At 35.4% G+C, this 16,758-nt stretch overlaps 1 protein-coding gene across 2 annotated transcripts in view; it reads left to right on the top strand.

Annotated features, from left to right (window-relative positions):
- Positions 1 to 16,758, top strand: part of ROS1 (ROS proto-oncogene 1, receptor tyrosine kinase) — a 139,662-nt gene that overhangs the window by 33,396 nt on the left and 89,508 nt on the right. For both annotated transcript variants that reach the window (XM_063097740.1, XM_063097739.1), the window contains exons 13-18: positions 701 to 1,197; positions 2,571 to 2,783; positions 3,511 to 3,621; positions 4,665 to 4,843; positions 7,034 to 7,225; positions 11,401 to 11,501. In XM_063097740.1, the coding sequence (XP_062953810.1) occupies positions 701 to 1,197; positions 2,571 to 2,783; positions 3,511 to 3,621; positions 4,665 to 4,843; positions 7,034 to 7,225; positions 11,401 to 11,501 (1,293 nt within the window). The remainder of the gene's footprint in view (positions 1 to 700; positions 1,198 to 2,570; positions 2,784 to 3,510; positions 3,622 to 4,664; positions 4,844 to 7,033; positions 7,226 to 11,400; positions 11,502 to 16,758) is intronic.

Raw genomic sequence — 16,758 nt, 5'->3', positions numbered from 1 at the left:
ATCACCTGTCTTGTTACCATGAGGTGTATTTCTTTAATTCTCCCATTGACTCCTTTCTCTCGATTGCTAGGTGGTCCTGCCCCACTGCTTTGCTCACTTGTGGGGTATTTATTCATATTTGTAAAATGGTAGCTCTATTGCCTGACTCAGTTATACATATTTTTAAGTAAAGGTTAGTTCAATATAAATGCAAAGCAGTTATGCTAGATAGTTACATCAAAATAACTGAGCAATTAAAAAAATGCTTTCAATCTTTTTGCTTTCTTCCATTTATCATTCACAATACATGAAAAGATTTATTGACAGAATTTGACTTAAGAATTTTTGTTTTTTGGAGGAAAATGTCTTTTAGCAAATTACATGTTTAGCCATGTAATTTTTATATGATGTTTTTCTTTAAAATCTTTAAAGACCCTTTCTGTTCTTAAATTCTACGATTTCTTAAAAATCACTTACAGTAATTAAGAGACTAAGAATTACAAGTGAGGCTGCAATTTTCCAAAGTTCTAGCTTCTAGCTCAAGTGAATAGAGCCTATCTTTGGTAATTACCTTTACCCTTTTGCACCTTGGGACATCCTGTATTCAGTGACTCCGGAGATATATGGCTCTGATGTGTAACAGGATAAAGCAATTAGCCCAGGAAGTTACTCATCTACCCTTGCATTGTATCACATCAGGCTTCTTTTGTCCCTATGTCAGGTATGTCTTTTATCTCCTGAGAGACGGCATTTATAGAGCAGATCTCCCTGTGCCATCTAGTCGGGATACTCAAGCTGTGCGTATCGTGGAGAGTTGCACGTTAAAGGACTTTGCAGTAAAGCCACAGTCCAAGCGAATCATTTACTTCAATGACACCACCCAAGTCTTCATGTCAACATTTCTGGATGGCTCTGCTTCCCACCTTGTCCTCCCTTCTGTCCCCTTTGCTTATGTGCAGAGTTTTGCTTGTGAAAACAGTGACTTCCTCGTCACAGACAGCAAGGCTGTTTTCCAACAGGACTCTTTGTCTTTTAATGAGTTCATTGTGGGATGTGACCTGAGTCACATAGAAAAATTTGGGTTTGGTAACCTGGTCATCTTTGGCTCATCCACTCAGCCGCACCCTCTGCCAGGCAGCCCTCAGGAGCTCTCGGTGCTGTTTGGATCTCACCAGGCCCTTGTTCAGTGGAAGCCTCCGGTGCCCGCCATAGGAGCCAGTGAGTGCACCGTCCCCAGGGTGGTTACTGACCTCACTGGCAGGAGAGGAAGGCATGAACTGCTGGCATTGTGATTCAATTTTGAGAGCCCACGTGTGGTTGCTCAGTCATCAACCAGGAGGAGCTACTTAGCTAAAAGGAAATGTGTTTATACATCTGTTCTGCATTTATTAGTTTTGCATTAGGAGACTCTCTAGACTTCCCATGTATATTCCAACAGAATGGTTTGAATGTTTAATGAATGTCTACCAGGAACCAGGGACTGGAATTCTAATCAGAGTGAATAGCCAAGGGGACAGAATACTTGGGTTAAGATTTTTGTATTTATCAGGATTTTGGATGAATTTGAGAAATTCCCTCAAACTCTCTGAACTTGGATCTCCATCTCTGGTGAGGCCGTATGTGTGGTGGGTAAGCAGGTGTACTCTGGTGTCATCCTGCACAGATTCAAATGCTGATCTTGCCATTGATTAGCAGAAAAACCCTGGGCAAGTTACTCAGCCACTGTGTGCCTTGGTTTACACAATTGGAAAATGAGAATATTAATTATATCTACCTATGGGACTGTCGTACAGATTAAATTAAGACACATGAATAGAACACTTAGAACAGTATCTGGCACAGAAGTCAGCAAACTTTTTCTGTAAGGAAGGGGCCAGATCGTAAATATTTTCACCATTGTGGGTCAGATTCTCTCTGTCACAGCTACTCAATTCTGTCTTATAGTGTGAAAACAGCTGTAGATAATACGTAAAGGAATAACTGTGGCTGTGTTCTAGTAAAATTTTATTTATAGAAACAGGCAGTAGACTAGATTTGGCCTGGGGACTATAGTTTGTTAACCCTTGGTCCCCTAGACAGTAGTATTTAGCAAACATTGGCTATTTTTTACTTTAAGACAAAGTTAATTACATCTGTTTGCCGCATATCTCAAAGATGGTTGAAAATGAATAGCAATTTTTTTTTTCATATTGATTGGGCTTTTTGGAGGAAGATACTATACAAATACTGGGAGTTATATTAGAGATTTATCATTAAGCATTTTTTTGTTAAGAGCCTGGTTATCCCTGGTAGTGTTATGTAGAACCCCTCTGATAATTCTATGCAGCCATGCATATAGCTTTAACTGAAGGACAGTCCTATTTGTTGGGAATGATGTCTTCTTCAATGGAGCAAAATGACCTGCCTTGAAGGAATGGACACTGTTTTAGCCTTACCATTAAACTAACCCTGATGATTAGTGGGGTAACGAGTATTACTGCCCAGTTACTCTCCCATTTGAGACGAGGGTGTAGAAGAATTTACTGACAATCCTTGGTTTGCCCTGGCTGATGTCATCCTGGTCAATGATATTGTTGAACTTTTCTAATTAGGCCCTGCTGCCTGGCAGAACTGGACTTATGAGGTGAAAGTGTCAACCCAAGACCATCCTGAGATCACTCATGTTTTCTCTAACATAAGTGGGACCATGCTTAATGTACCTGAGCTGCAGAGTGCTACGAAATACGAGGTTTCTGTGAGAGCAAGTTCTCTCAAGGGGCCAGGCCCCTGGTCAGAGCCCTCAGTGGGTACCACCCTGGTGCCAGGTGAGAAAATGTTCTAGATTTAGAAAGTAATTCTGACAAAAAGGGGCTTGGCCTGAGTATCCTTTAAAACTTATTGCCTCAAATATGGTAAAGAAATTAGAATGAGGGTGTGTTGACATCTTGAGTATGTGTTTATTATCTGAGATTAGAAAAGCACTGCATGACATTTAATTTATGTTTTAACCTGCTATTTTAAACTTTCCAAGATAATTTTGGGGAAACAGTATAATTTTCTTTGTCTTTATGGGTTTTTTCTTTCTCATGGTTTAAGTAATAGCACTCCTGAAATCTGAAGGTCTTGTTGAGAAAAGTTGAGGGGCTGTGAATTATGCTGAATTTCACCCTCTTGGCTGAAAGAAAAATGGAAGGATAGTCATGCCATTTATACTGCTCTTGTTACCATATTTGCTTCTGGGGTGCTCCAAATGGGATCATGATAAACAGTAGCCAAAACAACAACAAAACATTCTGCCATGACCGTGAAACTGCTGTAGAGGCAACATCTCTCTATATTTCTCTCACATTTCATTGCAAATGTTTATGTAAAAATCAGGAAGTGTGTTTACTACGATAGATAATTCTTATTAAGCAGGTACAATTTCTCATATCCTTCTACAGTATTTTTCACAATGTTGATTTCTTTTTTACTTTATAAAGGAGCTCTTAGGGTGTAAGACACGTACCTACAAAGTATGCTTTCTGTAATATTTCTTTTTTTACCAAATAGCTACTGAACCACCATTTATCATGGCTGTGAAAGAAGATGGACTTTGGAGTAAACCATTAAATAGCTTTGGCCCATCAGAGTTCTTATCCTCAGATATTAGAAATGTGTCAGGTAAACACCAAGTCCCTTGTTCACTTGGATGATGGGTTTCTGCTCATAAGACTTGCCAAGGTATTCAATAAATTAAATAACTGAGTGTTTTGGTATTAGGTCAATAGTGAAAGGAAAAAATATTGACTGAACTATTCTGCTGGTGATACTGTTAAGAACATTAGTCCTCACACAGAGATCCTCTTAATAAATTAATAAATTCACAAAATTTGAGGTTATTTGCTGATTTATGCCCACTTCAAGAAGGCTTTTATATAATCATGTATTTTAATCCATCAATGTCGTCTCCAGTAACAACCTATCTTATTCCCCTAAGACAGTTTATACTCATATGTAAGTAATTTACTATGAGTTTGCTATAAGACTGGATCAAGGAACTGCTGCATAGAGTTCTAAATAAAGTGTAAGAAAAAATTTGTTGACAAAGGGGATTTTTAAGTATAATGAATGGGTAATTTTGCCTAGAAGGCATTAGAATGAAGAAAAGTCTTCATTTGAGGGTGGTTTAACAGTGCTTTTGCCTGAACACAACATCTATAATTGTCTAATTGTTTTATCTATTTGCTTCATAATTAGAAGTACAATAGTATTTATCACTAACAAAGGAGCTGGACTTTGGAGGTAGTGTGGCACTCGTGGAAAGAATGCCACTTTGGAGTCGCTGAGTTTGGGCTCTCCCTCTTTCATCTGTGAGACTTCAATCAGAATAGATAATCTCACTGAATTTTGGGTATGCCATCTCAAAAAATGGGGATAATGCCTACTAAATAGGTTTGTTTTAGGAATTAAATGAGATATGTAAAGTGCCTAGGACAATGTTTGGCAAAGAGATGTTCTTTGTATATTAGTTCCTCGCTCCAGTTCCAGGGGTTAAGATTTTGAGATAACATTTTTGAAATATTTTTGACAAGTCCTTGAAGTTCTAGTGAATATCTATGTCAGTATGTGCTTTAAAATTATATCTAGGTGCATATGTGATTTGTTGACTGCCACGTTTTCATTGGCATACATGAAAAATAACTAAAAATTCACTTTGTTTTGAGACATGGATTGGTATAATAACAGCCTCTACTACAGCAACATGAAAGGTGACGTTTATGTGTGGCTGCTGAATGGGACGGATATCCCAGAGAATTATCACATACTGAACATTACAGGAGCAGGGGCTTTAGCTTTTGAGTGGCTGGGTCACTTTCTCTACTGGGCTGGAAAGACATATGTGGTGAGTTAAAGCCTGGAATTCTGGATACTCTAGAAAAATGCCTACCTACTTCAGTGACTTGCATGCCATTTTTATGATTTTTTTCATAATTGTGTACTACCTATGCTGTCATTTATTCAATATTTGTCTTTAAATCTACTTGCTTTTAAAATGCATTTATGCATAAAGGAACTTCTATATCACTGTTTGTAGTAGAGTTATGTATTTTCAGTAACATCTTAAAATAAATACATTGAAATGCTCCCCCGATAGTCAGTGTCCAGCAGGAAGACGGCACACTCCAAAGGCATGACTAAAGGAGACTAAGTGAAGGGACTATTTTGAAAGGTGTGGACAGGGCTAGGGAAACAGAATAAAGGATATTGAAGCTTCCCATGGGCTAGCAATTGGGGGAAGATACAACTCCACGTGCGAAGAGGCAGGGGAAGCAGGGAAGAACCTGGTGAGGGCTGTGGCTGTAGGAGAGCTGAGACTTTAAGCACAGAAACCCCACCACTATCAAAATGTATGGTCTGACAAGGAACAAGTGTCCCTGCACCTCTTTCCTCCTGCCATTGGCTGAATGTCACTGGAAGCCAGAGAACAAGGGAGCCCAGTTGATGCAGTCCACAGATGTCAGGCTCTGGGGCACAGAGTGGGGTGGAGGCTGGCGGAGAGTGAACCAACAGGGAAAATGAAGACTTCCAGTGCACCTGTGCGGTGGTGCACTTTGAAGAGAAGGATGATGGGTAACAGTGAGAGCACTGGCCTGACAGACCAAGAAATAGGGCACTGAAGTAATTTTTGAACCCGTAGGACGTGTGTTGTCCATTCATTTATTTGTTCAACAGTCAATTTATGTACTACCAGCATGTTGAGAGCCTTGAGGGGAGTCATGGTAGGGAATATAAAGAAATGTAATAGACACGTCTCTGCTCTTTTTTTTATAACACCACGTTCTAACCAACTGAGCTAACCATCCAGCCATTTTTTTTTTTTAAAATAACAACTTCATTAAGACATAATTCACATAACATAAAATCCATTCTTTCATTGTGTAGAATTCAGGGGTTTTTAGTATATTCGGCATTGTGCAACCACCACCAGTTGTCCCTACTTTTTGGATGAGATAAAGTACAAATATGAAATTATAAAAGAAGCATACAAAGCAATGTATTTAGAGGCAAAGCAATATGGTATAGTCTGAATTCATAAGTGCCAAAGATACGCAAGCAGAATGGAGTTGGATGGACTAATCAGAAAATGCTTCCTAAATTGGGTTAGTTTGAAAATAGTTTTGAAGAAGGAAGTGAAAGAGTGGATATAAAAGCTGGTTTCATTATTTGCCCTGTCATTAAATGGTTTAACACCAATCACAACAATTCCTTGAACTTGTTAAGACAAGTGAACAGATATGATGTGGGGGGGAGGGGAGAAAGGGAGGGGGGGAGAGGAACAGGTAAAGGGTCACAAAAATCAACTACAATGCATATTGAGAAGTTAAAATAAAATAAATAAGTAAATAAAAATAAAAAAAATTTTTTTAAAGGAGAATAATATGAAGAAATTAATTAATTAATTAATTGATTAAAAAAAAAACAAACTCGTTCAAATATTTGCCCTGTCATAAAACAGTTTAACTCCAGGGCAAATTGGTTAACTACATTTAACCCAGTTTACTTATGAAAAAATAGGGAATAAAAATCCTTCATAGGCTTAATGTGAGGATTACAGGAGCTCATATTTTAAAGATTTTTCAAAGTACAGTGCCTGGCACATAATAGGTTCTCAATAGTGGTAGTAGTAATTAATATTAAGAAAATATACTGGTGGAGAGGAGTAAGAAGAGATGTCATCATTTATAAGGCCATAAACATCTTTTTCAGGAGTTTAATCAAATATATTCTTATCCAGCAATGTTTTGATTGTATGATTAGGAATAGTGAGTATTTTAACTCTAAATGAATTTACTTTCCTTCTCTTTAGAGATATGACAAGAGATAAACTCCATGAGGGCAGGTGCCATGTGTATTTGTTTGTCGTTATGTTTCCAAGGTTTAGCACACTACCCAGCACATAGTGTTGCTAGATATTTGTGGTTAAATGTACGAATGAATGAATGCAGCCATTTACTAACAATGACAATAGAATATTCAGAAATAATGACATCATTTGAAACTCATTAACTGATCATACTATTATGTTTTGTAGATACAAAGGCAGTCTATGTTGACAGGACACACAGACATTGTGACTCATGTGAAGCTATTGGTCAATGACATGGTGGTGGATTCAGTTGGTGGATATCTCTATTGGACCACACTTTACTCAGTTGAAAGCACCAGGCTAAATGGGGAAAACTCCCTTATACTGCAGTCACAGCCTTGGTTTTCTGGGAAAAAGGTGACAAATTAAAAATAAGATCTGATCATTTAATAATACTAAATGGTGCTTGTATCAGTCTGTTTTCCGTAGCTCATAACAGAATACCTGCAACTGCGTAATTTATAAGGAAAGTGAAATTTATTTCTCACAGTTTTGGAGGCTGGGAAGTGCAAGGTCCAGGGGGCACATCTGGTGAAGGCCTTTTCCTTGGTGGGAACCCTCTACAGAGCCCCGTGGCAACACAGGGCATTGCATAGCAAGTGGCAAGAGCATTTGTTAATGTGCTCACTTGCTCTCCTTATAAAGCCAGCAGCCCTCACCCATGGTAAACCATTAAACAAGTAACCCATTACTCTATGCATGGTTTAGTCCTGTTGTGAAGGCCTAGTACTCATAATCCAATCACCTCTTAAAGGCCCAACCTTTCAAAACCATATTGGGGTTAAGTTCAACATGAGTGTGGGGGGGACATTCAAACTACAGCAGTGGTAGTCTATAGCAATGATAATACTGTCTCTGTTATCTGTGAGTAGCTAAGGTAGAATCTTAAAGGAAATACAAACTTGGTATATAACCAAAATTTCTCTAAGCCTTATTTAGTGGTCATAACTGATTATATAAATTCAGATATAATATGGAAACTTTTGTAGTTTGCTTTATCTTAAGTGGACCCACACTTAAAAGCATTTAATTTCTTACTGTTTTAATAGTTTTAGGGACTTCTATGGAATAATTTATCGCTTACTATTGTGTAGTGATTAGGTGTTTTATAATTTTCAATCAATTTTGTGTGCAACTGTTCTAAAAACTGTGCTACCCCTAGATAAATTATTTGACTTTTCTGTGTTGGTTTCACTATCTGAAAAATGGGACTATTAACAATTATCCTACCTTTTAGGGTTGTTATGAATGTTATTATTTTTATTCTTTTACTTTTGATGGCTGCCTTGTACGGGGATCTGAACCCTTGACCTTGGTGTTGTCAGCACCAAGCTCTACCAACTGAGCTAACTGGCTAGCCCTGTTATGGAGATTAAATGAGATAATTAATTTGGAGTAGTAGAAACAGGTCCAGGCACATTGTAAATGCTCAGTGGTTAAGCTCTTATTATTGTAACTCAATCCGAAAAATACAGCTGATATAGAAACAGTTCTAAAACAAATGTTACTTTTACCTCTTCAACTTCTAGAAGCACTACCTAATTTCTTAAACCTGTTTATCTAACCCCTAGGTATACATTTAAATTTCTGAATCTTATTTTTTTCTGATCACAATGGTAGTATATGTCTACTGTAGGAAATTTAGAAATTACAGAAAAGCATTAAGAAATAAATTTATTAAGAAATAAATCACTCACACTATTTCTGCCCAATAAATTTTTTCTTTTTTTAGTCTTTTTTTCCAGCAGAGATAAAATATACATGACATAGATATACAAGATCAACTGAGCTAACCGTCCAGCCCATATACACCAGATCATTAAAAAAGTGTACGTATAAGAACAAATAGTTGAGTAACTCGATCCCCAATTCCATAGGATATATGGAATATAATTTCTAGGATATTTAAAGAGATCTGGTTTGCATATACAGATTATAACACAGATATTTATTTACTATTTTTTTAAATTAGGCTACAATTTTATTGATTATACCATTTCAGTGCATTTGGAATAAGCAATAATACCGTAATAATTATTAGACACTTTCATTACCATGCTGTCGGCCAGCTCATAAAACTCTGCCTTAAACATATTAAAGGAAATTCAAGATCAAAAATATCAGTTTTATGGTTATATTTTCAAGGACAGGTTCAGTATCAGCCAGTTTTGCTATGCCAAACTGTAACATAGATATTTAAAAGAGAAAGAAATTTATATGCCATATCCAAAGATTAATTATTTCTGTTATGTAACCAAAAGATCCCTTAAATTCTATCTGAGTCTGAATACAAAGAAAATATATATTTGTTGTATCTCAAATATAATTGTTAGGGGAAAGCACTTTGATTTTTATAAAAGCATGTGGAAGATAATATTATCTCGGGCAACTTCCTCTCTACCCCTAGGGCTTTGTTGTAATCTTTCCACTGCCCCTATCTAGATCTGGTTGCTTGAGCACTCTCACCAGCCAGGGAAAAGCTCTGGAGTGGCCCTGGGGACTTTTCCATAAATGAACGAGTCATTAGATTTTTGAGCATATTGAGGTAAATACACCCTTCTTTAAATTCCCACTCCAAATCCTTTCCTAGGCTGACAAGTGTTGTTGCTGCTTTAAATCAAATCTGTGTTCTGGTTCCATGGTTTGATGACTGATTCAGCTACCTCCATTAATGCTAGTGGATGTTTTGAAGGCAGCACATTTTTCACCCAGCAAAGCTCTCCATCTCACTGTCATTCATTTATGTCACTCACAGATTTATCATGCAGTCGTAAGATACTTCCCAATCAATGGAATACAGTCAACCAATCACTCTTAAAAAGACACAATTATTTGTGTGATGAAATGGGAGAATGAAGTAAGAGATTGATTTAAAGTAAAAAGGTACTTTTTGCCACATCTAATGAGTTTAACTCAAAGTATATAGTACATTTTACCATTAGATTGAATTTTAACATAAAGAATTAAAGAACTTGTTTCCAAGATATGGATGTTACCAGACATGACAATGGTTACCAAAGATTTATGAAAATTCTCTGACTTTGTTTAAATGTGGGGTGGCTGAGTAATGCAGAGCAATGGCGTAATGAACCAACACCTGAGTTTTATTTATAGTTTGAAGACTTTGTTGTTTTCCAGCAAAAGGAATTGTAGAATCTCCTTTTTCACAGAGACAAAAGAGTTAATTTTTAATTTAGAAAACTCTAATGCATCTCATTATAAATAACCAAACAAGATTAACCTGATTTCACTTTCCTGGAAAAAGAAACCTGATAAATCTCTTTCTTTTGGCCTGACATTACCTTCTGGGGAAGGAGTCAGTTGAATTTTCTTGAAGCTAGAGGCTGTGATTTATATGACAACTGAAGGGTTCTTGCAGTCATGTGCTTTAGGACTGTTTCAGGCTAACCTGTCAGGAAGTATTTTTAGTTCTTGGACACCTTATTGTATTCTTTTTACACTTTTCATTGACTCATCATTTTTGTTTAAATGCTGCTGTACCTTGCTAAAGATGTAGTTCTATCTGGTACTTTAATCCTATCCGATACTTCTCAGCTTATAGGTCTCAGTCTCTACTCTGAGGTCAGGCTCCTGGCAATCTCAGCTTATTCAAAAAATATCTGTAAAGCAGAAGAAGGCAAAAATTTTTTTTTCTTTGGATAGTAACATCTCTCTCATGCTCTCTTGCTCTCTATTACATAGGAGAAACAGTCTTTCCTCAAGCTTCATCTAGACAACTGGACATAAAATTAAGATATGTACTATAACAAGATGACAAAGAAAAGAGTATAAGGAGTGGTCTTAAGATGTCATCAGGAAATAGGACTTTCTATGTACATGACTATCCAATTTTAACACATAAACACTGTGTTTGTATTATCTTTGTAAAGTGTATCAGGATACTTTTGGTTGCAATTAATAGAAAATACAATTCAAAATGGTTTAAACCAGTGGTGGTACATTGGAATTACCTGAGAAGTTTTAAAACATTCTGGAGCTTGGGTTCCATCCCCAGAAATCATAATTTATTAGGGTGCATACTGGAAATTGAGATTTAAAAAAAAACTCCACAGATGATTCTAATGCATAACAACATTTGAGAATAATGGGGTTAAACAAGAGCAAAACTCATTGGCTTGTGGGGCTAAAGAGTCCAGAGTTACGGCTAGCTTTAGGCAAGCCTTGGCACAGGCTCAAAGTTTCAGATTCAGTAGGTCTGGAGTATGGTTGGAAATTTGTATTTGTACCAAGTTTCCAGGTGATGCTGCTGCTGCTGTCTAAGAATAACACTTTGGTAACCACTGGAGTATATAAAAGTGAGTAACAGATATTACCTGCCTTTCGGGGAATTTTAGGAAACCATGCTTATATACAAATAACAGTAATAGGCATAATCACAATTTTTTATTTAGCAAAAGGTAAAAATCACTGAATTTATTATTCCAAAGAAGATGATAATGAGAAATCTATAGCTTAAGTTTGACTTATTTACAAAGGTATGCTTCAAACATGCTTCCCTATTTTCTATTTAGGTAATTGCTCTAACTTTAGACCTCAGTGATCGGCTCCTGTATTGGTTGGTTCAAGACAGTCAATGTATCCACCTGTACACAGCTGTTCTTCGGGGAGAGAGGTAAGTAGTATCCCTTAAAAACAATAAGTTGAGAAGAAGATAACAACTTGCCCTTCGCTTATAAATGATAACACATAACCATTTATCTATTCTTTCAATAAACATTTACTAATTATCCACTGTGTTGCAAGCATTTGCTTGTCAGGAAAGATAGGTTTGCAAACAACCAGTTACAGTAGAATGGGGTAAGTGCAGTGATGGGGTGTGAGAGTGCAGTGGAGACACTGAAAAGAACGCTGCTCAGGAGCTCAGGAAGTGCATGGATGGGCTTTTCTGCTTCTTAACGAAGTAGAGTGTACATGATAGAGCAAAGGCAGAAATCATCTTATGATGTCACAAACGAAAACTGGAGAGTGGAAGGGACTAAATGAGTGATCTTGATTTGTGTCTTCAACCTAAGCCCCCCGTCCTGCTGGTTGGAATCTCTACATCTTCCATATTAGCATTGTCAGGTATTTTTTCTATAAATTGTCTTACATTTTTGTGTTTTCTTGTAAATTAGATATAATATGTATAATGTGAAATACTCAGATCTCAAACGTTCCATTATATTGGTTTTGACAAATGCGTCCTAAGACACAGAACATATTCAAAATCACAGCAAGCTCCCTGGTCTCCTTCCCAGTCAATCCTGTCCCCTCCCTCCTCCAGAAATAGGCACTTTCTGTGTCTGGCTGCTTTTCCTTGGCATAATATCTTTTGAGGTTCATCCACGTTGCTATGTGTATTAGTTTTTCCTTTTTATTGGTGAGTTGTATTCTACTGCATGAATAGACTGTAGTCTACCTATCCATTCCTCTCTTGATGGACATTTGGATTGCTTCCTAATTTTGGTTATCATGAAAAAAGCTATATGAATGTTTGTATACAAGGCTTTTTGTGGATGTACACTTGAATATATACCTAGGAGTGGACTGGCTGGATGATGGGGGAGATATATGCTTAATTTTTTAAGTAACTGCCAAACTATTTTTTAAAGAGTTATACCATTTTACATTCCCACCGATGTGTATTAGAGTTCTGGTTGCTCCATATGCTCCTAACAGTTGGCTTTAGCAATCCTTTTTATTTTCACCACTTATTGGTGTGTGTAGCTATATATCATTGTGATTTTAATTTACCCTTCCCTGATGACTAATAATTTTGACCACTTTTTCTTTTGTTTTTGGCCATTTATGTGTCATCTTTCATGATGTGACTGTTCAAGTATTTTTCATTTTTAATTGGTTGCCTTTTTATTATTAAACTGTAGGAGATCTTTATGTAGCCTGTATATACGTGCTTTGTCAAATATATGTGTTATGAATATTTTCTCTCAGTGCTTAGCTTACCTGTTTATTTTCTTGCTGGCAACTTTTGACAAGCAAAAGATTTTAATTTTGATTGAGTCCAATTTATAATTTTTTAATGGTCTGTACATTCTGTGTCTTCTATAGGAAACCTTTATCAACCCAAAGGTTGTAAAGATTTTATACTATGCTTTTTTTCTAGAAGTTTTATTATTTTAGCTTTCATGTTTAGATCTAAGATTGCATTAGTTCATTTCTGTTACTTATAACAGAATACCTGAAGTGGCCATTTATAAAGGAATGAAATTTACTTCTTACAGTTTTGGAGGTTGAGAAATCCAAAGTCCGGGGAACAGGAACTCTCTGCAGCAACAGTGTGTCATGTGGCCAGAATGAGCTGAGCAAGAGTGAGCTAACCTGCTCATTCACTCTCCTTATAAAGCCATTAGAACCATGCCCATTGCTCCATGAATGGATCAATCTGCTCACAAGGCCACAGTCCTCACAATCTAATCACCTCTTAAAGGCCCCACCTTTCAAATACCATAATTAGATTTCCCACCTTCCTTTTTTTTTAAAAAAAAAAAAAAAAAAAAGATGACCAGTAAGGGGATCTCAACCCTTGGCTTGGTGTAGTCAGCACCATGCTCAGCCAGTGAGCGAACCAGCCATCCCTATATAGGATCCAAACCCATGGCCTTGGTGTTATCAGCACCACACTCTCCTGAGTGAGCCACGGGCTGGCCCATTTCCCACCTTCTTAACACTGTTACAATGGAGATTAAATTTTCAATACATGAGCATTTGGGAGACACATTTGACCCAGGGTAATTATCCATTTTAAGTTGATTTTTGGGTATCATGTGAGGTGGGGGTTAAGGTTTTTTCTCCTTTCTGTATGGATATCAAGATGTTCCAGTACCATTTGCTGAAGAGATTTTTCTTTCTTTACTTAATTGCTTTGGTGCCCTTATTGAAAATGGTTTGACTGTGTATGTGTGGGTCTATTTCTGGACTCTCTACTCTGTTCCTTTGATATATTTGTCTTTTCTTTTGCTAATACTACATTGTCTTGATTACTGAAAATGTGGAGAAAGACTTAAAGATAGGTAAGATTAAGTCTTCCAACTTTTATTTCCCTCAACATTTTTGTTTTGGTCATTCTTGATCCTTTGCCCTTCCAAATAAATTTTAAAATCATCTCACTAATTTTTAGAATAAAGCCTGCTGGAATTTTGAATCTCTTTTCAGTTTAGAGAGAATGAATGTTTAAAATATTGAGTTTTCCAATCAATAAAAATAGTATAGTTCTCCACTTATTTGGGTTTTACAAAATTTTATCCCAGCAGCGTTTTATAGTTTTAAGTGTAGAAGTCTTGCACATCTTTCCTTAAACTAATCCCTAAGTATGTGATTTGTTTGATGCTTTATAAATGGTATTCTTAACATTTTCATTTTGCACATATACACTGATCATATGGAGAAATATAATTGATTTTTGTATAATTGACTTTGTATCTTGATATGTTATTAAATTCACTTATATATTCTAGTAGTTTTTTTGTAGAATACTTTAGTAAGGATTATAGTGGTCTCATAAAATGAGTTAGGAAGCATTCCCTCCTCAATTTTCCGAAGGCATTTGGGTAGAATTGGTGTTAATTCTTTTCTTTAAATTTTGACAGTATCCACCAGTGAATCCATGTGGGCCTAGACGTTTCCTTGTGAAAAATTGATTACAAATTCAGTATCTTTTAAAGATATAAAGCTATTTGTATTTTTATTTCTTCTTGAGTTGATTTTGGTAATTCATGTATTTCAAGGAATTTATCCATTTTGTGTGAGTTGTTAAATTTAATTTAATAATATCCTCTCATTATCATTTTAATGTGTATAGGGACTGTGGTGATATACTCTTACACCTCTGCTATTGATACATTTTTTTGATCACTTCTTAAAGGGTTTATCAAATTTATTAGTCTTTTCAAAGAATCTCTGATGTTGTTGATTTTTTTCTATTTTGTCTATTTTCTATTTCATTAATTTCCAATTTTACTTTTATTATTTTCCTTTTCCTACTTATTTAGGTGTAATTTCCTCTTTTCACAGCTTTTTAAGGTAAAAGGAGAGGCCATTGTTTTCACATCATTCCACTCAACATTTTATAACATTGGCATTTAAAGCTAATAAGTGTCTCTTAAGAGCTACATCAGTTATATTCCACAAATTTTGGCATATTGTGTTTTATTATCGTTCAGTTCAAAATATTTTCTAATGTCTCTTATTATTTTTCTTTGATCCATGATCCATGGGTTTTAAAAAATGTATGTTGTGTACTTTTGAAGTATTTTGGGATTTTTTAGTTATCTTATCTGTATTAATTTTTATTTAATACCATTTCGGCCAAAGGACATACTATGTTTAATTTCAATCCTTTGACATTTATTGAGATTATTTTGTTTCCAAGCATGTGGTGTATCATGGTGAATGTTTTGTGTGCACTAGAGAAGAAAGTTTATTCTGCTTTTGTTTGGTGTAGTGGTCTATAAATGTCAAATGGGTAAAGTTGGTTGATAGTGTTGTTAAAATATTTTTGTCTACCTGTTTTATCTATCACTGAGAAAAAGATGTTAATGTTTCCAACTATAGTTGTAGATTTGCTGAGAGTTTTGTTCAGTTCATGTATCTGGGTGCTTTAGTATTTAATATTTAGTATATTGGTTATCTACATACTTGATTATATTGCCTTTTTATCATTAAAAAATACCCTGTTCCTCTTTGTCAATATTCTTTATCCTAAAGATTACTTCATTTGATATTAGTATAGCCATAACAGCTTTCTTTTACTTACTGTTTACATAGCACATCTCTTTCTATTCCTTTATTTTTAATCTATTTGTGTCTTTACTTTTAAAATGTGTTTCTTGTAAACAGCATATAGGGTTTTGCATTTTGATGCAGACTGACAATTTCTGCCCTTTAATTGGGATGTTTGGTTCATTTACATTTAATATAATTATTGATAAGTTTGAATTTGTCTGCTATCTTGACATTTGACTTCCATTTGTCTCTTCAGCTTTTTGCTTCTCTGTTTCTATTTCTCTGTCTTTTTTAAGGGTGAATAAAATTCTTCTCAGTATTTCATTTTATCCTCACTAATGACATTTTAGATATATCTGTTTATGTTATTTAGATTGCTTTAAAGATTAAAATATGCATTATTTACATTATACATCTTCAACTTATCAAGTCAATATGCAAAAATATTCTTAATTTATGAATGATTTAAAAAATTTATGACTATATATTTCCAATTATTTCCCTCCCACACTTTGTGTTCTTGTTATCATATATTGTACTTTTACCTGTACTATGAAATCCATGTTATTTTGTTTTTTTTAATTTAAATGGCCAATAGTTTTTAACTTCAAGGGAGCAGGTGCATATCTAAAATTAAAATATAGGACATCAAACCATTAGAGCACAGCATTTAGAAGGAGAGTTTAGAGATCATTCTATTTCATTGATAAGAACACTGAGGCCCAGAAATACTCATAAATTTGCCCAATTTCACATGATTTATTAGAGGATGGTCAGGACAAAATTAAAGTAAAATAAAAGGTCATGCTCTAGGGGAGAGATTTCCAACCCCCGCAGGTGGTTCATGGAGGTCTTCAGAATGTGTGTCAGTGCTCTGAAGTTGAGAATCCATACTTTTCATCAAATTTCCAAGAGTCTCGTCTCACCAAAGCCAAGAATTCCTGTTATATTAAAGATATATTAAAAGATAATATATTAAAGATATTATATTATATTAATTATATTAAAGATAATGCCAAAAATACTTTTAGATTAAAAAATTCCCTCCTTTTTTGTAGATAGAAAAACTATCAATCATGGGGACTCTGAAAAAGGAATTTATATATATATATATATATATATATATATATATATGTATATATTTATGT

The sequence above is a fragment of the Cynocephalus volans genome, chromosome 5 (genome assembly GCF_027409185.1).
Source record: "Cynocephalus volans isolate mCynVol1 chromosome 5, mCynVol1.pri, whole genome shotgun sequence".
NCBI lineage: Eukaryota > Metazoa > Chordata > Mammalia > Dermoptera > Cynocephalidae > Cynocephalus > Cynocephalus volans.
Note: the sequence above shows the minus strand (reverse complement) of the source record. Positions and strands in the feature narration are given on the sequence as shown.